The 24,999-nt window shown below is 38.5% G+C and overlaps 1 protein-coding gene across 2 annotated transcripts in view; it reads left to right on the plus strand.

The window, feature by feature from the left end:
* RAD50 (RAD50 double strand break repair protein) overlaps positions 1-1,295 on the plus strand; it is a 66,288-nt gene extending 64,993 nt beyond the window's left edge. For both annotated transcript variants that reach the window (XM_070739301.1, XM_070739303.1), the window contains exon 27: positions 1,041-1,295. In XM_070739301.1, coding sequence (XP_070595402.1) covers positions 1,041-1,227 — 187 coding nt within the window. In that variant the 3' untranslated portion in view covers positions 1,228-1,295. The remainder of the gene's footprint in view (positions 1-1,040) is intronic.
* Positions 1,296-24,999: the final 23,704 nt, after the last annotated feature.

Here is a 24,999-nt window from a genome sequence, read left to right on the forward strand (position 1 = left end):
ATGATGAACCTTGAAAATGATCCAGTTTTAAAGTTACAATGCCTGGGCTCAATTACACTTGTAAGTCAAGGACAACCTTTATACACACAATGAGCAGTCTTCATCGGTCATCTTTCCTCAGGCATAAGTTTTAAGCCTGTGGAAACTATATATAATAAACATCTAAGTAATTCAGGTGAGGGTCTGCATGTAAAATTTTAACAGCAATAGATTCAGTTTCAAGCGAATCTGTTCTATATTTATCTACCACTTTTATGTTCCAAATTGGAACCTATAAAGCTATCCTCTACCACAGCAAGAAAAGCAGAAGTATTTCTTCTACGTTCAGCTAGCATTCACACTCCATGTAATTGAACAACTACTCAAGCTAAGGCAAAAGCTCCAATGCTTCTTGGTGAAGATCATACGTGGAGTAGAACTGGGAAAATTACTCTTGGCTAATGTGATGTGGAAGTAAGCCCCCACCCAGCAAATGGAGGCTTCATCGGTTGCATGCCACTCACTGTTTATTTATTAGAAAATTGATTACTTACAGGGATTACAAGATCATAAAAATGGATTTTATTGATCCAAAGACATCAACATGATGTAGAACTTAATATTCTTGTTTCTCAAAACCAGCAGGTTCCTATATTTAAAATTGGAACTCAACCCTAAAAATTATTAATATAAAAGCAAGAAAAATAATTTTTTAGCTAAAGAAGTAAAGGTATGGGTAAATCTTTTAATAAATAGAAATATTTTAGTTATCTAATAGAAAGCACATTTAAATAATGTTTACTTAAAATTAGATAGGTCCTGTTCTACATTTTTACTTGACTTGACACTTCTAATGGGATCTGGACAAGGATCTGAGCTCTTCCAAGTAGCATTCTTTGTTTTCCTTGATCTACTAATGGCCTCATCGCAATCTGAGGTGCAGTTTTCTCAGAGCTTCTCTCAACTAATTATAAAATCAAATAAGAAAATTAGTTAAGTGTGCATTCTGGATTATATCAGCTTTCACGTTTACATATGCAACATTTGTTTTTCCCTTGAAGGATAATCAAAAGTAGATCTCAGCAACATAACTTCCAGCTGCTTGTAATAACCCACGATGAAGATTTTGTGGAGCTGTTGAGTCGATCCGAATATGTGGAGAAATTCTATAGGATTAAGAAGAACCTTGACCAGTGTTCTGAGATTGTGAAATGCAGTGTCACAACTTTGGGATCAGAGATTCACTAGAGCTTCCCAATGACTTTATTGTAAGATTCTTCCAAATAAAGACTCTTCTTTGGATTAAAAAAAAAAAATCTGCTGAAGGAGTTTGTCCTCCCCCCACAAATAAATAAATGTGTAGTGTGTATGTGTGGAGAGATAAATTTGACAAGTACCAAACAGTTGCAGTGTTAAAATATTTGCAGTAGGGGAGAGAAGGTAATTAAAAATAAAATTGTGCATGGGACCGCCTCCTGCCGCACGAATCCCAGCGACCGGTTAGGTCCCACAGAGTTGGCCTTCTCCGGGTCCTGTCGACTAAACAATGTCATTTGGTGGGACCCAGGAGAAGAGCCTTCTCTGTGGCGGCCCCGACCCTCTGGAACCAGCTCCCCCCAGATATCAGAGTTGCCCCCACCCTCCTTGCCTTTCCCAAGCTCCTTAAAACCCACCTCTGTCGTCAGGCATGGGGGAATTGAAATTTTCCCTTCCCCCTAGGCTTATAGAATTTATACATGGTATGCTTGTTTGTATGATTGGTCTCTTAAATTGGGGTTTTTGTTTTTTTTTAGATTATTTTTTAATATTAGATTTGTTACATTGTCTTTTTTATTGTTGTTAGCCGCCCCGAGTCTTTGGAGAGGGGAGGCATACAAATCTAATAAATAAATAAAATAAATAAATAAATGTAGTGGTTGGTAAGACTTGATGGTATATCACAGTGATGGTGAAACTTCTTAATGATTAAGTGCCAAAAGTGGATGCGTGCGTGCAATAGCGTGCACATGCCCACACCCATAATGCAATGCCCTCCTCCCCCCGCGCATGTCTGCACAACCCCCCCCTTTCCTGAAGCCTGGGGGGGGGGAATGGCCCAACGGGCCTACTAGAAGTTCAGAAAACTGTTTTTTGCCATTCACAAGCTCCTGAGGCTTTCCTGAAGCCTGGAGAGGATGAAAACAGCCTCCGCCCTGTGGAAGGTCAAAAGCCAGCTGGCCAGCGCACACATGCGCAGTAGAGCTTACATAGGGCAATGCGTGCCCTCAGATATGGTTTCACGTCCACCACGAGTGTATAGATTTTAGGAAAAAGATTAATCAGTATAAAGCAGGGGTAGGCAAAGTTGGCTCTTCTATGACATGTGGACTTCAACTCCCAGAATTCCTAAGCTAGCATGATTGTCTCAGGAATTCTGGAAGTTGAAGTCCACGAGTCATAGAAAAACCAACTTTGCCAACCCCTGGTATAAAGCATCTGGTAGCATCTTTAATTTCTATTGAAATTAAATTTCAAGAAACCACATTACTTTTTGGATCTACGCATGCGTCGCCTGGACTGACGCACCAAGGGAAAGCTCTCCCACATGAAGAAAAAGAAATAAAAGTTAACCCTTAACTATCCTCTCTAGCTTACTAAAAGTGGACTGAGAGGAGAGTGAACTGAATAAACTGTCGAAAAACTTTACCAGAAGGAGTTAAAAGTTGAAGTAAATAACTCTTTTTGACGCGGTTGGGTGAAGAAGTAAGAACAAAGCGAAGATGGCGTCTGCTGTGGAGCTGGAGGAGAAGATGGACTCGTTGCTTAAAGGTTTTGCTGATATGGGCAAATTGCTCCAAGAGATGAAAAAAGATTTATCGGCACTGGGAACTGGAATGGCGGAACTGAAACAACAAACAAAAACTCAAGACCAAAGGATTGGAAAGCTGGAAGCGGGGAAATCTCGCCAGGAAATTCGCATCATAAATCTTGAAGATAGACAGCGTTGTGCTAACATACGCTTGAGAGGCTTCCCCAAAGATTTTGGGGGGGGCAAACAACTTATTCAAGAGATCCTCCAGTGGTTTATCGATAACAAAGTTACATGTGAGTTGCAAGAATTTGAAAGAGCGCATTGGGCTTTTGGACCTCGCAAAGGTGATTCAAAAGACATTGTTATTAGATTTGTTTCAGAAAGAAGAGCTGCAGAGATTTTTAAAGAACTCAAACAGATTTTAAACTTACGCTATAAAGCTTTTCCAATACGTGTTTTAAAAGATTTATCTGCCGAGACTCTCAAGATGAGAAATCAGATGAGAGAGGTCTCTTCTCAGCTGTATGAAAATGGGATCAAATTTTCTTGGAGATATCCAGCCACCATTATTGTGTTTAAAGATACCAAATTTTTTCAGGCAAAGTCATTAGAAGAAGGAAGAAAGCTGCTTTTACAATTGGGATTAAATCCAGAGGAAGCAATGCAGACCCAGGCATCGATCGACCGGCCAGATGCAGCAGAACCGTTTTGTGAGTCAGAACAAACCAAAGAGGAGAAAATTGCCGAGCTTCAAAGAGAATTGGCCTCACTGCAATCGGAGAAGCGAGATGAGCCGCGTGTCACCAGACAGAAAAAAATAATAAACTGAACTGAGTTGTCGTGCTAATATGGTATTAAGTTTTTCAACTAATTAACTTTTTTTTTTTCATACTTTTGTACTTCTTGTTGAAGGTTCATGCTAGTTAATAAGGGGAGAGGAGGGAAGGAGGGGGGAATCTTTTATTGTCTTGTAAAATGGGGGAGAAGGGAGGGCTTTCAGAGGGAACGTAGATCTAAGAGTGCCTCTCAGTAACGGAAGGTTTTTTTTCCGTTGCCTTCCCCTGCGGGGAGGTCAGGTTAGGGGCACCAGGGTGTGGATTCATTGGGAAAATAAACAATTCTCCGGTAGGCTCTGTTTTGTTGAAAGAGGAAATGCATTTAGTTTATGTAAATGGGTGATTTAGGCCTTCTATCTCTCAATGTAAATGGTCTTTCATCACAGAAAAAGCGATGTAGAATCATGAAGCTGGCTAAAGACTGTAAGGCAGATATTTTATTCTTTTCAGAGACCCATAAGGGAAGGGAAAAAACAAATAAATTAGTAACAAATATAGAATGGGAAAGAGTTTATCAATCGAAAGGAACGAATAAATCCAAAGGGGTAGCAATTTTGGTTCACAGAAGAGTGGATTTTCAGTTAAGCAATATTAAGAGAGACAAGGATGGTAGAATGTTATTTATTAAGGGGAAAATAAGAAATAATCTAGTAACTCTAGCGGTTATTTATGCCCCTAACGTAAATGCAAAACAATTTATAATAAATGTAAAACGGAAATTAGATAACTTTGCGGAAGGTATAGTGGTTTTAGCAGGTTATTTTAATTTGGAATTAACAACAGGGAAGGGGGATAAGAAAAAGTTACATTTAAATAAAATTAATATGATGGACCTTCATCAAAATGTAGTTAAAAGAGATACTTTCTATTCTGCAAGACATAATAAATTTAGCTGTATAGATTACATGTTAATTAATAAAACAGATAAGGTTAAGTTGAAGAAAGCAGAAGTGAAAGCCATCTGGCTATTAGATCATGCTCCTATGTTAGCTGTGTTAGAAATAGGGGTTTGTAACAAACAAAGAATTTGGAGGTATAACCCCATTGTCTCTGCAAATGAGGAGAGTAGAACTAAATTACAAAAGGAACTCAATGGATTTTTTAGTATTAATGCAACAGGCGAGATTAAAGAAACAATAGTCTGGGATACACATAAAGCAGTGATGAGGGGTAACTGCATTAGTACGGAAGCTTTCCTTAGGAAATCCTGGAATGTTAAGAGGAATAATCTATTAAAAGAGATAGAATTAATCCAAGAAACCTTAAAAATTACAAGAAACAGAGAATGGAATTTATTATCATTTAAGAAAAAGCAATTACAATTACTTGATGAGGAAAATTGGAATAAAATGAAGATGATTATGAAACAGAATTAGAAGCTGGAACAATAAATCTATGAAGCAAATGGTACATTATTTAAAAAAAAGAAAAGAGAAATCTTTTATCTCTGCTTTAAAAGATAAGGATGGTCTAATAAAACGTAATACTGTAGAAATGGAAAAAATAATGAGAGACTTTTATGGGGAATTATATAAAAAAGAGTATGTTGTTTCACAAACTTCAGAGGTTAAAAAGCAATTAAAGAAAGAGGACAGTCAAATGTTAAATGCAAAAATTACAAGTGAGGAGATATCTAGAGTTATTAAGGGATTGAAACCTGCTAAAGCTCCTGGTCCAGATGGTTTTACAGCTGAATATTATAAAGTGTATATGAATGAATTATTACCGTATATGGAGAAATTGTTTAATAATGTAATGGAAACTTTTGAAACTCCACAGACGTGGAAAATGTCAGAAATTATAACGGTCCCAAAACCAGATCGTGATTTAACGGATCCTAGTTCCTATCGCCCCATTAGCTTGTTAAATCAGGACTACAAGATATTTATGAAAATATTGGCAAATAGGGTGGAGAATATATTACCAAAAATAATTGGAGAAGATCAATATGGATTTGTGAAAGGAAGGAAAATCTTTGAACCAATAAGAAACGTGATTAATGTTCTACATCATGCTACCAGTACCAAAAGGAAATTAAGCATTTTAAAATTAGATGTTTATAAGGCCTTTGATAAAGTTAATCATGAATACCTATTTCAACTATGTAAAGATTTAAATATGGGAAATAAATTTTGTAAAGTTATAGAAACAATATATAAGGATAATGTAGCTCAAATTAGAGTAAATGGCAATAGAACAGAAATGATTAAAATTCAAAATGGAACTAAACAGGGTTGCCCATTATCCCCAATGCTATTTGCATTAGCAATCGAGACCTTAGCAAATAAAATTAGAAATGATAAGGAATGGAGAGGCTATCAAATAGGGGAACTTGAATTGAAATTAAACTTATTTGCGGATGATGCTATAGTAATGTCTGAAACCCCAATTGAAATGATGAAAAAAATAATGATATTACTTCAAGAATTTAAAGATCAATCTGGGCTTAAGGTTAATATAGAAAAATCAGAGATAATATGCTTAAATACTGGCCCCAAAGAGCAAATTGAAATTCAAAAAATCTCAGGATTGAAATTAGGTTGTAAAAAAATGAAATATTTGGGAATTTGGTTATTTAAAAATCCATCAAAAATAACAACGGCCAATTATAACTTAATATGGAAAAAAAATCCAGAAGCAGATCAAAAATTGGAAGGGTAAAAATTTAGGAAGAATGGCTAAGATAATATGATGATAATACCAAAGATTATGTATTTGTTTCAAGTTTTACCGGGCAGTTTTCCTGAGGCAAAATTAAGAGAATGGGATAATAGACTAAACTTTTGGATTGAAGGAGAGAAAAAATCTAGAATAAGGAAGCATTGGCAGTATGCACAAGAAAAAGAAGGAGGTTGGGGAAGCCCATCCCTAGTATTATATAGAAATGCATTTCAAATCGAAAGGTTAATCGAGCTACAGTTATGGGGGGAAAAGAAATGGGTAGAATTAGAAAGAGAAATTAATAATATAAATAATAAAGAATTATTATTTAAAAGTTGGAATAGAATTGAAACCAGTACCCTAAGTGATTCTTTTAAAGCATGTTTAGAAATATGGCTTAAATGGCAGAGGACAAGTGGAATAAAGATATCCAAGCTATCAACGTTACATGCACTGAATATAGGGGATGAGGCTAATTTAACTAGAATTATTAAAATATTAAATAGTAAAGGGGTAATGAGAATGGAACAGTTATATGAGAAAGATGGAAGAGTTAGTAGAACTAGATTGGAATGGTTGATCGGCAAACAGCAATGGTTGCAGATTAATGCAATATGTACATGTTTAAATAAAAGTGAGAATAAAGAAGCCTTCTTACGAGAAGAAAATAGCTTGGAAAAAATAATAAGGGCAAAGATAAATGAAAGTAAAGGACAAGCCAGTAACATATATAGAATGCTATTGCAGAGGCAAGAAGAAGTAGTTAAAAGTTTAACAAGATGTTGGCAGGATGACTTACAAATAGACGAAAGAGAAATGGAAGAAATAATAGTAAATATATATAAGATTAAAAATACGAGAGTTAAAGAGATGAGAAGAAAAATCTTACATAAGTGGTACTATACACCTGCACAACTTGCATACTTCCAGGGGAAAGAGAAGGGTAAATGCTGGCATGGATGCCAGAAAAAAGGAATCTTTATGCACATGATCTGGGAATGTACAGAAATACAGAAATTCTGGAAGGTAGTCCAGAATGAAATTAATAAAATGTTAAACATTAATTGGATAATTACAAAAGAAACAGCAATCTTAATTAAATATAGGGAACTAGGAGAATCTAAAGAAATTAAAACTGTAGCATTGGAAAGTGCTCAAGCGGTGATAGTATTAGGATGGAAAGACTCTACAAAATGGACACTACAGAATTGGTACTGGTACATGGTGGATTACATACATTTTGAAATTATGGAAATAAGATTAAATAATTTTTATGAGAATAAACTAGAGAAGCTGATGGTGCGATGGAACAAGGTAAAAGATTATATGTTAAGTAGAATCTGTGATGTAAATACGAAAAATAAACTACAATCACTCTTTTAGTAAAAAAGCGTTCAACATAGAGCCAAGGATCAATAGATAGACAAATAACTTAAAAGTCTTTGAATCCTCCTATAGGGGTGGTGGGGGTGACGGGGTGTGTGTGTTGTTTGGTGATGGGCACATGCACTGTGCACTGTTATATGTTTGTTTTTTGTAAACCTATAAAATCAATAAAATTTATTTAAAAAAAAAACATTACTTGCTTTTATATTGACCACCTTTGTTTACTAATTTTGATGCATTTTACTAGTACTGCTGGGAGATTAGTCGACCAATTTACATACAATATTAAGTATTGTTCTTTATGAACTAACTAAAACCATATTAAAGGTGGTTTGATGGCAGGATTAAGGCAGCAGGTTAGAAGTGGGAAACTGAGTTGTAATCTAACCTGAGGTACAAAGCCAGCTGATTGACCCTGGGGCCAGTTCTCTCTCAACCCTAGAAAGCAGACAATGGCAAACTACTTCTTAGAAATTTTGCCAAGAAATCTGCAAGGACAGGCCCAGGAAGTCACCAGGAATCAACGCTGACTTGAAAGTACCAGAAAAAACCACCCTAAATCATTAGATAGTATTTCTATGTAATCTGCCCCAAAATCGTATGAACTTTATTTCCTGAATATGTCTATATAAACATATCTGTTTTACTTTGAGTTGGATAAATAAATTCATAAGTTCACAAGTTCATAATTCCAAGTTAGGATCTTTAACCACATCATGGTCAGCAAAATGTGGTTGAGCTGCACTTCATATCTGAGGGAGGAGATGTATTTGTATAGTATTGTGTGGCATGGCATTGCATTATATTTTAAATCAAACTCCATAATCGGGCTGTGGGGGAGGGGGGAGAGAGAGAAACTCATTTAAATTTTGGAGGTTTTATTAAATTGCAATTCTACTTACTAAGCATTTTGAAATATGATAAGTTTACTGAATGCCCACACTCTTTGCTTATGCTTCAAAACTTCCTGTGGTTCATATTCACATTGGTAGGGTTTTTTTTTCAGTCACTGATTCAAATGATACTGTGTGTGCTAAATTGCTACTTTCATAGTTGGGTGCAATTTTTCATATTTTAATTTGACAAACGCAATACAACTTTTGATCATTTATGTATCATATTATATGTATATAATCCCCCCTCAGTAGCCCTAGTGGAAAAGTTTGAGTTTTTAAACATACAGTGATACCTCTACATAAGAACGCCTCTACTTACGAACTTTTCTAGATAAGAACCAGGTGTTCAAGATTTTTTTGCCTCTTCTCAAGAACCATTTTCCACTTACAAACCCGAGCCTCCAAAACTGTAACCGGAAAAGGCAGGGAGAAGCCTCTGTGAGGCTTCTCTAGGAATCTCCTGTGAGGAAACAGGGCCGGAAAAGGCGGGCAGAAGCCTCTGTGGGGCCTCTCTAGGAATCTCCTGGGAGGAACCAGGGTCTCCACCCTCCCCACAGTTTCCCCAATTGCACACATTATTTGCTTTTACATTGATTCCTATGGGAAACATTGCTTCTTCTTACAAACTTTGCTACTTAAGAACCTGGTCACGGAACAAATTAAGTTCATAAGTACAGGTATCACTGTACTTGATTTTGCCAGAATTCTCTTTCTGAATTAATAGCTCTCTGAAATTCTGATCTATTAATAGTCAAATTGATTATAAGCATAGAAAGCAGAAAAATCAAAAACTTGGCTGCTAGACATTTTCAGAATATCCAGAAATAAGAATAAATTTTAAAAACTTGTTAAACAGCATGGTTATTCCAGCAGGTAAACTGGCAAGTATTTTATTCACAAAGGGCCTACAGAGGAAAGACTTTGAAAATGTGCTTTCTAGAACTACCTCTTTCTGTGCTGGGGATTTCCTGGGCAAAGAAGGCATTGTCAGAAAGCATTACCAGTTGATAAAAAAAAAATTGTTGGGCTGCTACTTGCCTACAGATTCTATAATATTCCTGCTTCATCTTTCTGCCCAATTTTGTCCTTTTAATGTTACAAAGTTAGGTTATCTTGGTACATCACATTTTATATCCCCATTAGAATCCCATGGCTGATCATAATGTAACATGACACAGCAGCTGAAAATCCAAGCCAATCCCAAGAGGACCATTTGGCTAAACTGGCCATTACATAATACTCAGAATTCTGGCACACAAGTTCAGGATTACTAATTCTATATTCTCACTGTGGTAACTCCTGACATAAGAGCTGTAGTGGTGCAGTGGTTAGAATGCAGTACTGCAGTCTACTTCTGCTGACTGTTGGCTGCCAGTTTGATTCTCATTGTCTCAAGGTTGACTCAGCTTTCCATATTTCCAAAGTTGGTAAAATGAGGACCCAGATTATTGGGGGAAATATGTTAACTCTGTAAACTGCTTAGAGAGGGCTGTAAAGCACTGTGAAGTATGAAAGTATAGCTATTGCTATACCTTATGGTTACACACGTGTATTACAGAAACTATTTGTATGGCCTTTTAATGAGTCTAAATCCATGTGAAGAGAAGTAAGCAGTGGGGTACCACAGGACTCCGTCTTAGGCCCAATACTCTTCAATATCTTCATAAATGACTTATATGAGGAAATAGAAGGGGAACTTACCAAATTTGAAGATTACACTAAGCTGGCAGGAATAACTAACACCCTGGTTCAAGATCCAGATGGATTTTGACAGACTTGAGTGCTGGGCCCTATCTAACAAAATGAAATTCAGTTTAGAGAAATCCCAAAAGTATACATATAAACTGGGTGAAACTAGGCTTAGCAGCACTGACTGAGAGGGATCTTGGAGTCCTAGTGGACAACTAGCTAAACATGAGCCAGCAATGTGCAGCGGCAGCCATAAAAGCCAATGTAATCTAAATTGCATTAACAGAGGTATACAAACAAGATCTAGTTGGGTACTAATGCCACTCTATAAAGGCTTAGACCACACCTATAATACTGCATTCTGTTCCGGTCACCACTATAAAAGAGACATTGAGACTCTGGAAAAAGTGCAGAGAAGAGCAACCAGGTTGATGAGGGGACTGGAGACTAAAACATATGAACAACATTTGCAGGAACTGGGCATGGCTAGTCAATTTACATTGACTAGCCATGCCCAGTTAGACTAGATTCATTTGACATTGACTTCTGTAAAGCCTTCGACTCAGTGGTTCATGACAAACTTTCTAAAACTGAAATCCTACGACATCTCAGGATCCCTACATGGCTGTATAACTGCATTTCTATTAAACAGACAACAAGTTGTCAAAATAGGTAGGACCATATCTAATCCTGTTCCAGTTAACAGCCGCATACCCCAAGGACCAACATTCTAGGACCAACATTCTTCATATTCTATATAAAATGACCTTTGCGATCACATTACAAGCAACTGCGTTCTCACCAACGATGAAAAACTTTTCAACAGCACCGATAACACATCTACTCTCCAAAAAGACCTTGACTTTGTGTCTGAATGGTCAAATATCTGGCAACTCCAAATCTCAACCAAAAATACTCTGTCCTACACATTGGCAAAAAGAATCAGAACACCAAATACAAGTTGAATAAACAAGATCTTACAGACAACCCTCACTCTGTAAAAGACCTTGGAATACTCATATCAAATGACCTAAGTGCCAAAGCCCACTGCAACAACATCACCAAAAAAGACTTCACGAATTGTTAACCTAGTCCTACGTAGCTTCTGCTCCAGTAATCTCACACTACTAACCAGAGCATACAAAACGTTCACCAGACCAATTTATTTTATTTATTTATTTATTTATTATTTATTATTTGGATTTGTATGCCGCCCCTCTCCGAAGACTCGGGGCGGCTCACAAGTGAAAAAAAAAACCAATCCAATACATAATCCAATTAATTAAAATATTAAAAGTTTAAAAAACCCCTATACTAACATACACACACACAAGCATACCATGTATAAATTCAGCGGGCCCAGGGGGAGATGTTTAGTTTCCCCATGCCTGACGGCAAAGGTGGGTTTTGAGAAGTTTACAGAAGGCAGGAAGAGTAGGGGCAGTTCTGATCTCCGGGGGGAGTTGGCTAGTGTTTCACCCTCCCCCATCCCCCGGAGGCTCTCTGGAAGCCAAAAACACCTTCACAGAGCCTCTGTGTGAGCCAAAATTCAGCTGGCCAGCACACATGTGCATGTTGGAGCTGAGCTAGGGCAACGGCTCATGTGTCAGCAGAAGGTCAGACTAAGAGGTCAGTAAAGGGCATGCAAAAGTGCACCAGCATGCCTACCATCCCCTGTCCTTATGTTTCTCTCTTACTACTATCATGTATATAAACTGCATTGGTTGCCGATTAGTTTCCAGTCACAATTCAAAGTGTTGGTAATGACCTATAAAGCCCTACATGGCATCGGACCAGAATACCTTCGGAACCGTCTTCTGCTGCACGAATCCCAGTGACCAATTAGGTGCCACAGCGTTGGCCGTCTCCAGGTCCCGTTGACTAAACAATGTCATCTGGCGGGCCCCAGGGGAAGAGCCTTCTCTGTGGCTGCCCCGGCCCTCTGGAATCAACTCCCCCTGGAGATCAAAACCACCCCCACCCTCCTTGCCTTTCATAAGTTACTGAAGACCCACCTATGTCGTCAGGCATGGGGAAATTGAGCCCCTGGGTTTATATTATTTATGTATGGTATGTGTTTTATGGTTTTAATAATGAGTGTTTACATTTTTTAAAAAATATTAGATTTGTTTACATTGTTGTCATTGTTGTGAGTCACTCCGAGTCTCCGGAGAGGGGTGGCATACAAATCTAATAAATTAAATTAAATTAAACACTGTTATATCTTTGTATACTACCAATACATACTTGATAAAATAAATAAATAAAAATAAATAGTCTAGTGAAAAGAAGGACCAGGAGAGACATGATAGTGGTGTCCCATATTTAGGGGCTGCCGCAGAGAGGAAACATAGAAACATAGAAACATAGAAGTCTGATGGCAGAAAAAGACCCCATGGTCCATCTAGTCTGCCCTTATACTATTTTCTGTATTTTATCTTAGGATGGATATATGTTTATCCCAGGCATGTTTAAATTCAGTTACTGTGGATTTATCTACCACGTCTGCTGGAAGTTTGTTCCAAGGATCCACTACTCTTTCAGTAAAATAATATTTTCTCATGTTGCTTTTGATCTTACCCCCAACTAACCTCAGATTGTGTCCCCTTGTTCTTGTGTTCACTTTCCTATTAAAAACACTTCCCTCCTGGACCTTATTTAACCCTTTAATATATTTAAATGTTTCGATCATGTCCCCCCTTTTCCTTCTGTCCTCCAGACTATACAGATTGAGTTCATGAAGTCTTTCCTGATACGTTTTATACTTAAGACCTTCCACCATTCTTGTAGCCCGTCTTTGGACCCGTTCAATTTTGTCAATATCTTTTTGTAGGTGAGGTCTCCAGAACTGAACACAGTATTCCAAATGTGGTCTCACCAGCATTCTATATAGCGGGATCATGATCTCCCTCTTCCTGCTTGTTATACCTCTAGCTATGCAGCCAAGCATCCTACTTGCTTTCCCTACCGCCTGATTGCACTGTTCACCCATTTTGAGACTGTCAGAAATCACTACGCCTAAATCCTTTTCTTTTGAAGTATTTGCTAACACAGAACTGCCAATACAATACTCAGATTGAGGATTCCTTTTCCCCAAGTGCATTATTTTACATTTGGAAACATTAAACTGCAGTTTTCATTGCTTTGACGATTTATCTAGTAAAGCTAAATCATTTACCATATTGCCGACGCCTCCAGGAATATCAATCCTATTGCACACTTTAGAGTCATCGGCAAATAGGCAAACCTTCCCTACCAGACCTTTCCCTATGTCACTCACAAACATATTAAAAAGAATAGGACCCAGAACAGACCCTTGTGGCACACCGCTTGTAACCTGACTCAGCTCAGAATACTCGCCATTCACAACAACCCTCTGGTGTCTATGTTTCAGCCAGCTGCAAATCCATTGAACTATCCAGGGATTAAGTCCAATCTTCACTAATTTATCTATCAGCTCTTTATGTGGAACCGTATCAAAGGCTTTGCTGAAGTCCAGGTAGGCAATATCCACGGCACCACCTTCATCCAACACCTTTGTGACATAGTCAAAGAAATCAATGAGATTAGTCTGACATGATTTGCCTTCAGTAAAGCCATGCTGATTTGGGTCCAATAAGTTACTGTTTTTTAGGTGCTGATTTATCCTCTTTTTGAGTAGAGTCTCCATCATTTTAACGACAACTGATGTCAAGCTAACTGGCCTGTAGTTACCAGCTTCTTCTCTACTGCCCTTCTTGTGGATAGGCACAACACTGGCCATTCTCCAATCCTCAGGAACATCTCCTGTTAACAAGGATTGGTTAAACAAATCAGTCAGGGGGGTAGCAATGACAGATCTGAGTTCTTTAAGAACTCTGGGGTGGATGCCATCTGGACCCATTGCCTTATTTATCTTTAATCGTTCTTCTAAGACATCGGCTTCTAAGATCACTGGAGCTGAATCCGTACAGTTGGAAGCAATGCTATATCCCTCTATAGTATTATTTTGTAAGGTGTCTTTTGAGAAAACTGAACAGAAGTAGCTATTGAAATGGTCAGCGATCTCCTTATTCCCATTAATGCATGTATTTTTCCCGGTACTAAGCTTCGTGATGCCGCAGTTTTTCTTCTTCTTAGGGGTCATGCTATTTTCCAAAGCACCTGGCGACCAGACAAGGAATAATGGATGGAAGCTGACCAAAGAGATATTCAAGCTAGAAATAAGAAGGAACTTTCTGACAGTGAGAACAATCAACCAATGGAACAGCTTGTCTTCAGATGTTGTGGGTAGTTCATCACTTGAGACTTTCAAGAAGGCTTTCAAGAGTTTCCTTGAAAGACTTGAGACTTTCAAGAAGAGATTAGACTGCCATTTGTCAGAAATGGTGTACTGTCTCCTTCTTTAGTGGGGAAGGGGTGTTGACCTAGATGACCTACCAAGGGTTTTCCTACTCTAATAGATTAACATAAGTGGATTTTAATGATACATTTTTTGTTACTTTGAAAAATGTGTGTTTGTGTGTCCCTCGCAATTTATATTTCAAAACATCACTATAAACTCAACATAAAAACATCCATGGTAAAATGATGAGTTAATATAATAAACTAGAAAAAAATCTAATCTATTGCTTGGCACAACACCAGACATCTTTCTAAAAGGCTGAATCATTGAATCAACAGGAATTCACTGGAGAAAGCAATTACAGTATGTTGGGAAGAGTTAGTGGTGGAAAGAAACTAGGCTGTCAAAGAACATGGTGGCTGGACACCATCAAAGCTGACATTAGCCAGGACACAGAATAATTCAAGTAGCGAAAAATCCAATGTGGGGAGACCTGGCGCACAGAATTGCCAAGAATCAGACATGACTGATTGGATAACATCATTGTTGCTTGAGGGTGACCAAGATGGGGGCTAACCAAACAGCCTGTTCCACAAAAAATGGAGCTATCACTGAGAAACATCACCTGCCACTCCCATTTACCTCACTGAGGTAGGGAATCTCCAGAAATTGTTCTTTATGAATGTATCTGGCTGGAAGTGGCTGCAAGAGGCAGAGCCCCAAATATTTTGATGGCATATCAAGGGCCTATGTATAGTTCAAAACTAATCTTTGAACTGCATGGGAACTTATTGGCAGCCAGTTAGGAGCCTGCAGCACTGGTGTAAGGTGCTTGTGGTGTTGATTGTCAAACGACATGCAGGCTACTGCAGCTTTCAGCTTGTCTTCAAATGCAGAGCATATTGCACTAGTGCATAGGAGGATGTGAGATTTGGTGGATGGCCTTAAAGGCCAGAGGCACAATCTGATAGCACAGCTACAATCAGATAAACATGGCTTGAGCCCAGACACTTCAGCCATCCCATAATCACATGAGATAAAAGAGGGAAGAGGAGAAACATTGTACATTAAGACTTGCAAAATGCTATTATATAATTGTTCTAATAAAAGTAGTCTTAAGGCCACACCATGTTTGCTTCTTGCTCTGGTCTATCTTAAAGTGCTGATGGGTGATGATGTTTGTCCATTGTCTTTGAAGAAGACTTTAACATCTATGGCAGTGATGGCGAACCGTTTTTTCCTCAGGTGCTGGAAGATCGTGCCCGCGTGCTATTGTGCATGTGTGAGTGTCCACATCAATAATTCAATGTCTGGGGAGGGTGAAAACAGTTTCTCCCGCCCCCTGGAGTCTCTCTGGAGGCCAGAAATGGCCTGTTTCTCAACTTCTGATGGGCCCAGTAGGCTTGTGTTTTGCCCTCCCCAGGCTACAAAGGCTTCCCAGGAGAGGTGCACAAAGTCAGCCTCACTCTCTCTTCCCAGATTCCATTTTGCTCCAATAGCAGGACAAGAGCCGAGACAGTTGGAGATGGGCTGGGTGCAGTGGTTGACCAGGGCATCTTTCATGTCTTTCCAAAGACTAGACTTAATTCTGGGACCTGTTTGCAAAATGAAGGCTCTGTTCTACCATAATCTGAAATCAACATGAAAGGTTCTGTAGAGAACATTAGCAGAATCTTTGCAGAATATTTTTGGAATTCATAGTGCACTCTGAGTCTGGTGGTTTGCTTGCAGTCATTTCATTACTCGACTTGCTCATGTGGTTTTCTCCTTTTCTTGATTAGGGTATAGTTTTCTCTTTTTTAAAATTATTTTTATTAATTTTTTATTTTCCACATCTTATTATTTCTAAGCAGATCTACATCCATATATATATACATTAATGTTAATACTTATATAATTTGTACATTATCCATAGCTTTTCCTTATTGTCTCTTCTTCCATTTCCATTCCACTTTGTCTCTTGGTCTTTCTTTTCTTTAGCCATTCATACCATTTAATCCTTACATTATGGTACTCAGAGCCTTTTCGTCCATTTAACTCCATCGTTAATCTGTCCATCTCGACACAGTCATAAATTATAAACGTATATAATTTATTACGTTTATAATCTATGACTGTGTATTTATTATATTTTATTTATATTTATTTATATTATTTATTTACGTTTATAAATTATAAACGTAATAAATACAAACTGAATGTAAATCACTCCAAACTTGACTGCAGAAAATACGATTTCAGCAATAGAGTGGTCACCGCCTGGAACTCATTACCTGACTCTGTTGTTGCCTCCCCCAACCCCAAAATCTTCAACCTTACGTTATCTACAATTGACCTGTCCCCTTTTCTAAGAGGTCTGTAAGGGGCGTGCATAAGTGCACTTTTGTGCCTACTGTCCCTGTCCTACTGTCTTACTATACTTTCTATTACAAGCAAGCAAGCAAACAAACAAACAAATAAATAAATATTTTTTAAAATGATTTCCTTCTCCAGAGGTATCAGAGAATCTTTCCACCATTGCACATAGGTGATCCTTGCCATTTTCCCAATGTGCAGTATTACGTATTTGCTGGTTTTAGGATATTGTTTCCTAATAATTCCTAATTTTTAAAAAATCAGGTGTATCATTGTTCCTGCTATTTCCTGCATCCACTTATATATTTTCCTCCAATGGCTTTGGGACACATCCATCACATATGAAAGAAGGTGCCTTCCTCTGTTTTTCATTTCCAACAAGTCTGATTAGTATTTGGGTATATTTTCACCAATCTTGCTGGGGCCAAGTGCCATTGATAGAACGTTTTGTAATAGTTTTCTTTATATGCTGTTGATTTTGTTAATTTAATATTCCTAGTCCAAATTTGCTCCCAGTTCACCAGGTGTATGTTGTGTCTGATGTTTTTTGTCCATGCAATCATCGCCCCTTTTACTATATCTTCATGTTTATTGAATTCAAGCAAATTCTTATAAATTTTAGATATAACTTTTTTCCTCTGGGCCGGTAAGTAATTTATCCAATTGTTGGGTTTCCCTATAAATACCAATTCCTTCTGCATCCTTTTTGTATTTTGTTTCTATTTGCAAATAAGGCCACCAATCGATCTTTGTACCTTGTTTTGCCTAGGGTATAGTTTTCTATACCCTAGGCAAAACACTCCATGGCCTGCACTGGCTGCCGATCAGTTTCCGGTCACAATTTGGTCCCGTCGACCAAACAATGTCGTTTGGCAGGCCCCAGGGGAAGAACCTTCTCTGTGGCAGCCCCGGCCCTCTGGAATCAACTCCCCCCGGAGATTAGAACGGCCCCCACCCTCCTTGTCTTTTGCAAGTTACTCAAGACCCACCTATATTGCCAGGCATGGGGGAACTAAGACATCTCCCCCAGGCTTATTATATTTCACGTTTGGTGTGTATGTGCTGTATGGTTTTTAATTGTTGGGGGTTTTTTTATATTTTATTATTAGATTTGTCCCATTGTTATACTGTTTTTATTGCTGTTGTGAGCCACCCTGAGTCTTCGGAGAGGGGCGGCATACAAATCTAATAAATTATTATTATTATTATTATTATTATTATTATTATTATTATTTCTGTTTGATTATTTGTCTGGTGTTAATCCCTGCTTAAAGGATGGAGACAACCACATGCCTGCCAACACTGATGGGGCAAGCACATAACTCTAATAAATAAGTAAAAACAAATAAAATGTAATCAGGGAGCAAACTCCACACTCACTAGCACTAATGTTATATAGTTGGGTAATGAAATATCTGCAAGAAAACACTAAGCTTAGAAAGTCCCAAGGACTCCACAGTTCTGGCATGAGTTACACACATTCTCTTTTATTGGAAGAATATCTTTAGTAGTGAGGATTGAAAAATATCGACCTACTTGGTGTGGACGTACTTGGTGTCCTTTTATCTGGACATTGTGATTATTAATCCACTGACATAGGACATCTTTGACATAATTTGAATTTGGTGTTGCCCCAAAAGTTCATAGAACCACTTACAAGTAAGCCTCAACTTATGATCACAAATGAGCCTGAAATTGCTGCAGTTAACTAAGAGATTTATTAAGCAAGTTTTGCCCCATTTTATGACCTTTCCTTGTCTCAGTTGGTAAGTAAATCACTGCATTTGATATTTTAGCAGCTTGATTGTTAAGTGAATCTGGTTTCCACATTGATTTTGCTTGGCAAGAAGGTCTCAAAAGGTGATCACACGACCCTGGGGACATAGCAATTCAGTTGCCAAGCATCTGAATTTTTGATCATATGATCACAGGGATGTTGCAAAGGTAGTAACTGTGAAAAATGGTCATGTCACTTTTTCCAGTAATTTTTGTAATTTTGTAATTTTGAAACATCACTAAAAGAATTGTAAGTCAAGGATTACCTGCACTTGTTTAGAATATAATAACAGAGTTGGAAGGGACCTTGGAGGCCGTCTAGTCCAACCCCCTGCTTAGGCAGGAAATCATACACCACTTCAGAGAAATGGTTATCTAACATCTTCTTGAAAACTTCTAGTGTTGGAGCATTCACAACTTCTGGAGCCAAGATGTTCCACTGATTAATTGTTCTCACTGTCAGGAAATTTCTCCTTAGTTCTATGTTGCTTCTCTCCTTGATTAGTTTACAACCATTGTTTCTTGTCCAACAAAATTAGATGAAATTCTCTCTTCTTTGTGGCAACCCCTGAGATAGTGGAATACTGCTATCATATCTCCCCTAGTCTTTCTTTTCATTAAACTGAACATACCCAGTTCCTGCAACCGTTCTTCATATGTTTTAGCCTCCAGTCCCCTAATCATCTTTGTTGCTCTTCTCTGCACTCTTTCTAGAATGTCTTCTAGAACAGTGTTTCCCAACTTTGGCAATTTGAAGATATTTGGACTTCAACTCCCAGAATGCTGGCTGGGGAATGCTGGCTGGGGAATGCTGGGAGTTGAAGTCCAAATATCTTCAAGTTGCCAAGGTTGGGAAACACTGTTCTAGAACTGCAGATTTTTTTCCACACATTTATTATTTTTTAAAAAAATGGATAGGTTGAGAAACAACAGTTCATGTGGCACCGCAGCTTGGGCAGTAAGATGAAAGACAGAAATCAAACACAGAACAGGCTTGATCTTAGGCAATGATAAGCAAAGACCAATTCTTTCCTCAGAGATAAATCTAGGTTCAATAAGTACAATTACACCTCAATACAGGATCGCAATCGAGCCTAAAATTCTCACTGCCAAGCAAGAGACAGATGTTAAGTGAGTTTTCCCCCCACCCCCATTTTATGACCTTTCTGGCACCATTGCTGAATGAATAACTGCAGTTGTTAAATTAGTAACCTGACTGTTAAATGAATCTGGCTGTGCCACTGATCTTGTTTGTCAGAAAGTTGCAAAAGGATATTGTGTGACCCTGGGACACAACCTCGTCACATATACATCAGAGGTGGGTTCCTCCCGGTTCGGACCAGTTCTATAAAACTGGTAGTAACTTGGTGGCCTGTGTTGCTGGAACCAGCAGCGACCCAGGCCTGCCACACCCCCGACTTGGTTCTTACAGTGGTGCCATAGGAGCCGCCATCTTGGTTTTTTAAAACATAGAAACATAGAAGTCTGACGGCAGAAAAAGACCTCGTGGTCCATCTAGTCTGCCCTTATACTATTTTCTGTATTTTATCTTAGGATGGATATATGTTTATCCCAGGCATGTTTAAATTCAGTTACTGTGGATTTATCTACCACGTCTGCTGGAAGTTTGTTCCAAGGATCTACTACTCTTTCAGTAAAATAATATTTTCTCATGTTGCTTTTGATCTTTCCCCCAACTAACTTCAGATTGTGTCCCCTTGTTCTTGTGCTCACCCTCCTATTAAAAACACTTCCCTCCTGGACCTTATTTAACCCTTTAACATATTTAAATGTTTCGATCATGTCCCCCCTTTTCCTTCTGTCCTCCAGACTATACAGATTGAGTTCATTAAGTCTTTCCTGATACGTTTTATGCTTAAGACCTTCCACCATTCTTGTAGCCCGTCTTTGGACCCGTTCAATTTTGTCAATATCTTTTTGTAGGTGAGGTCTCCAGAACTGAACACAGTATTCCAAATGTGGTTTCACCAGCATTCTATATAGCGGGATCATAATCTCCCTCTTCCTGCTTGTTATACCTCTAGCTATGCAGCCAAGCATCCTACTTGCTTTCCCTACCGTCTGACTGCACTGTTACTGCCTGACTGCACTGTTACCGCCTGACTGCACTGTGAACACATGCGCAAAGCCCACGCATGGCGCATCCCTGAGCAAACCAGCAATAAAGGAATCCAGAAGCCGCCCCTGATATACATGCCAGCTGCCCAGCATCAGAATGTTGATCACGTGACCACAGGGACACTGCCACAGTTGTAAATGTGAAAAACGATTATAAGTCATTTTTCTTCATGCCATTGTAACGTCAGATAGTGGTTAAATGAATGGTTGTAGGTAGAGGACTACCTATATTCTTTCACTTATGCCTGAAATCTTCCAAGGACCGATCAACTGGAGTACAGTATTTAAGATAAATCAAGCTCTGATGTTGTTTTGGAGGGTTTGAAGGAAAATAAATTTAATCCTTCTAGATGTAAAACATCCCTGGTGTAAAAAAGATGATGAGACTCTAGAAAAAGTGCAGAGAAGAGCAACAAAGATGATTAGGGGACTGAGGCTAAAACAAACGAAGAATGGTTTCAGGAACTGGGCAAAAGAAGAACGGTTTCAAGAACTGAGCATGTCTAGCTTAATGAAAAGAAGGACCAGCGGAGACATGATAGCAGTGTTCCAATATCTCAGGGGTTGCCACAAAGAAGAGGGGCTCAAGCTATTCTCCAAACCACCTGAGGGTAGGACAAGAAGTAATGGGTGGAAATTAATCAAGGAGAGAAGCAACCTAGCCGCCCCGAGTCTTCGGAGAGGGGCGGCATACAAGTCCAACTAATAAATAATAAATAAATAAACTAAGGAGAAATTTCCTGACCGAACAGCTTGCCTCCAGAAGTTGTGAATGCTCCAACACTGGAAGATGTTGGGATAACAATTTGTCTGAATTAGTGTAGGGTCTCCTGTCCAAGCAGGGGGTTGGACTAGAAGACCTCCAAGGTCCCTTCCAACTCCGTTATTCTATTCTATTCAGATGAGTCTGAAGTGTTCTTAGTCAGCTGAATTGAAAATTCAGGCATTGTTACCCAAACTTTTAGACAGGGAGACAGGAATTTTTTCTAATATAGATAGGCAGCCAGGAAATCAGTCTAATACAGAAATGTTTTTCTCTTTTACTTGTCCTGAGTCTTTCAATCTATGTACCTCCCAGCTGTTGAAATGCGGCTGATGTGTTGGCTTGAAAGGCAATCAGCACATTAGTCATTCTAGGCTTGCATAGAATTGTGTAACATTACTGGGTAAAATAAGGCTGCGGTTATGCAATGCGGCACTCCAGTCAAAATGTGCCCAAGTCTGCTATGACAGGTAGTCCTCAATTTATAACCACAATTGAGCCCAATGTTTCAGTTGCAAAGCAAGGCAGCTGTTAAGCTGTGTCCCATTTTATGAGCTTTTGGCCACGGTTATTAAGCCAATTACTATAGTTGTTAAGCGAATCATGTGGCTGTTAAGTGAATCTGGGTCCTCCCCCCCTGCCCCCACTCTGCTTATCTGAGCTCCCTAGGAAGGTTGCAAATGCAAATGCAATTGCAGGACTCCAGGCCACTGCAACCAACCCAAGTACATGCCAGTTGCCAAGCACCCAAAGTCTGAGCACGTGACCATGAGGATGCTGCAATGGTCATAGAATGTGAGGACTAGCCATAAGTCATTCTTTTCAGGGCTGTTCTAACAGACATTAAAGAAACGGTTGTACGTAAAGGACTATCTGTGCAGCATTTATGTACTTTTAAGAAAAATATCTTTATTAAATATATACGTTAAAAATGAAACAGAGATAAATATAAAAATAATACATGACATATAAATCATATATGTTGTATTATGACGGAAATAGAAGAAAAGAGAGAAGGAAGAAAGCAAGAAGATAGGAAAGATATAGTAGAAAGGGGAAAAAGAAAAGGGGGATTGAGAAAGAAATGAGAAAAGGAGAAGATATGCCGGCTATTTAGCTGGCCCTTCCATAATATACGACCTTTGATTTAAATATGTAGTTGGTGTAAATTTCCATTGATTTTTATTAATTTATTGTATGGTGTTAGTTAAATTTTCATAGATATTGTTGCCGTTTATTGAACAAGCAAGTTCTTGTCCATGCACTCAATATTTTAGGTACGTATGTGTTGTTTGGTTTAAATATGATAGGGTTTTATATGCTTCTTTTTAATATTAGATTTGTTTCGCTATAACATTGTTTTTTATTGTTGTTGTGAGGCGCCCTGAGTCTTCAGAGGGGGGGCGGCATACAAATCTAAATTATTATTATTATTATTATTATTATTATTATTATTATTATTATTATTATTATTATTATTTATTTTATTTATTTTATTTATTTTATTTATTTTATTTATTTTATTTATTTTATTTATTTTATTTATTTTATTTATTTTATTTATTTTATTTATTTTATTTATTTTTATTTTTATTTTTATTTTATTTTTTTATTTTTATTTTTATTATTTTGTTTGTAATGTTCGTTGTATGTCTAAAAGTTGCATTGATCAATGTCTTTTGTAAGTTATGTGAAAAGTTTGTTTTCATTCCATGGTGTGTTGCCAGTACATGAAATCGTTGTTGAACAATCTTCTTTTTTAATAATATTTAGGGTTTTTTTTGTCTTAGCCCTGTGCAGCATTTATGATCAGCAATGAAGGTTGCATAGGACACAGGCAGGGGCGGATTCCTATTCCTGCTGCTACTGGTGCGCTGGCGTGCAGCTTTGCTTGCGCAGGAAGCAAAATCTTGTGAGTGGATGTGCACACCTGTGAGATTTGGGTGATTTTTTTCCTTCTGCGCATGCGCTGAAGCAAAAAATCACCGAAATCTTGTGCATGGAGGTGTCCTCTCACAAGAGTTTGTTTCCTGTGCATCGTGAGATTTTGCTTCTTGCGCATGCGCGGAAGTGAAAACATGCTGGGACATATACAGGTGTGCATGCATGCGAAGCAAAGCTGTGTGTGCAGCTCAATTTTTGTTACAGGTGCAGCGTCCTTTGCCGTTCCGTAGCAACCCACTACTGGACCCAGGTAAGATCAGGGCAGGTCACTTTGTGTCATCTTCTTCAGTTTACTTTAAAGGGTTGTGTGAAAGCCTCAATTGGCCCTAGTTGATTAAAGTCACGATGAGTGGTGGAGGTCAAGCTCTATGGGTCCTTCTGTTGATGACCATGGCATAGGGAAGACTGCAGCTTAAATCAGAAGCAGATAGCAATAACAATAGCACTTAGAATTATATATAGCACTTCAAAGTCCTCTCTAAGTGGTTTACAGAGTCAGCATATTTCCCCAACAATCTGAGTCATTTATTCATTCATTCATTCATTCGATTTTTATGCCGCCCTTCTCCTTAGACTAAGGGCGGCTTACAACATGTTAGCAATAGCACTTTTTAACAGAGCCAGCCTATTGCCCCCACAATCTGGGTCCTCATTTTACCCACCTCGGAAGGATGGAAGGCTGAGTCAACCTTGAGCCGGTGATGAGATTTGAACCGCTGACCTTCAGATCTACAAGTCAGCTTCAGTGGCCTGCAGTACAGCACTCTACCTGCTGCGCCACCCCGGCTCATGATTTTACTTGAACTCGGAAGGATAGAAGGCTGTGTTAGGTGAGATCACATTAATAGAGTTGGAAGGGACCCTACACCATTTCTGACAGATGGCAATCCAGTCTCTTCTTGAAAGCTTCCATCGATGAAGGTTGCACAACTTCTGAAGGCAAGCTGTTCCATTGGTTGATCGTTCTCACTGTCAGAAAATGTCTCCTTATTTCTAGCTTGAATCTCTCCTTGATCAGCTTCCATCCATTATCCCTTATCTGGCTTTCAGGTGCTTTGGAAAATAGCTTGACTCCCTTCCTCTCTGTGGCAGCCCCTCAGATATTGGAACACTGCTATCATATCTGCCCTGGTCCTTCTCTTCACTAGAGGAGCCACGCCCAGTTCCTGCAAACCTTCATTGTATGTTTTAGTCCCCTCAATTTAACATTGAGCCTGGTGAGATTTGAACTGCCAAACGTCTGGCAGCCAGCAGTCAGCAGAAGTAGCCTGCAGTACTGCATTCTAACCACTGCACTACCATGGCTCCTAAGTCATAAAGAGGATGTTTTAACGATGGAAATCACAGAAAGAAAATAACAAGTACAATGTGTGCCTCGGAAACGAGGAGAAAAGGAAAAGATATGGTGTTGATGAATATATGAAGGAAAGTCAAGATATGGATTTAACTAGGAAGGAAAG

This window comes from Erythrolamprus reginae, chromosome 2 (genome assembly GCF_031021105.1).
Source record: "Erythrolamprus reginae isolate rEryReg1 chromosome 2, rEryReg1.hap1, whole genome shotgun sequence".
NCBI classification, from domain to species: Eukaryota; Metazoa; Chordata; class Lepidosauria; order Squamata; family Dipsadidae; genus Erythrolamprus; species Erythrolamprus reginae.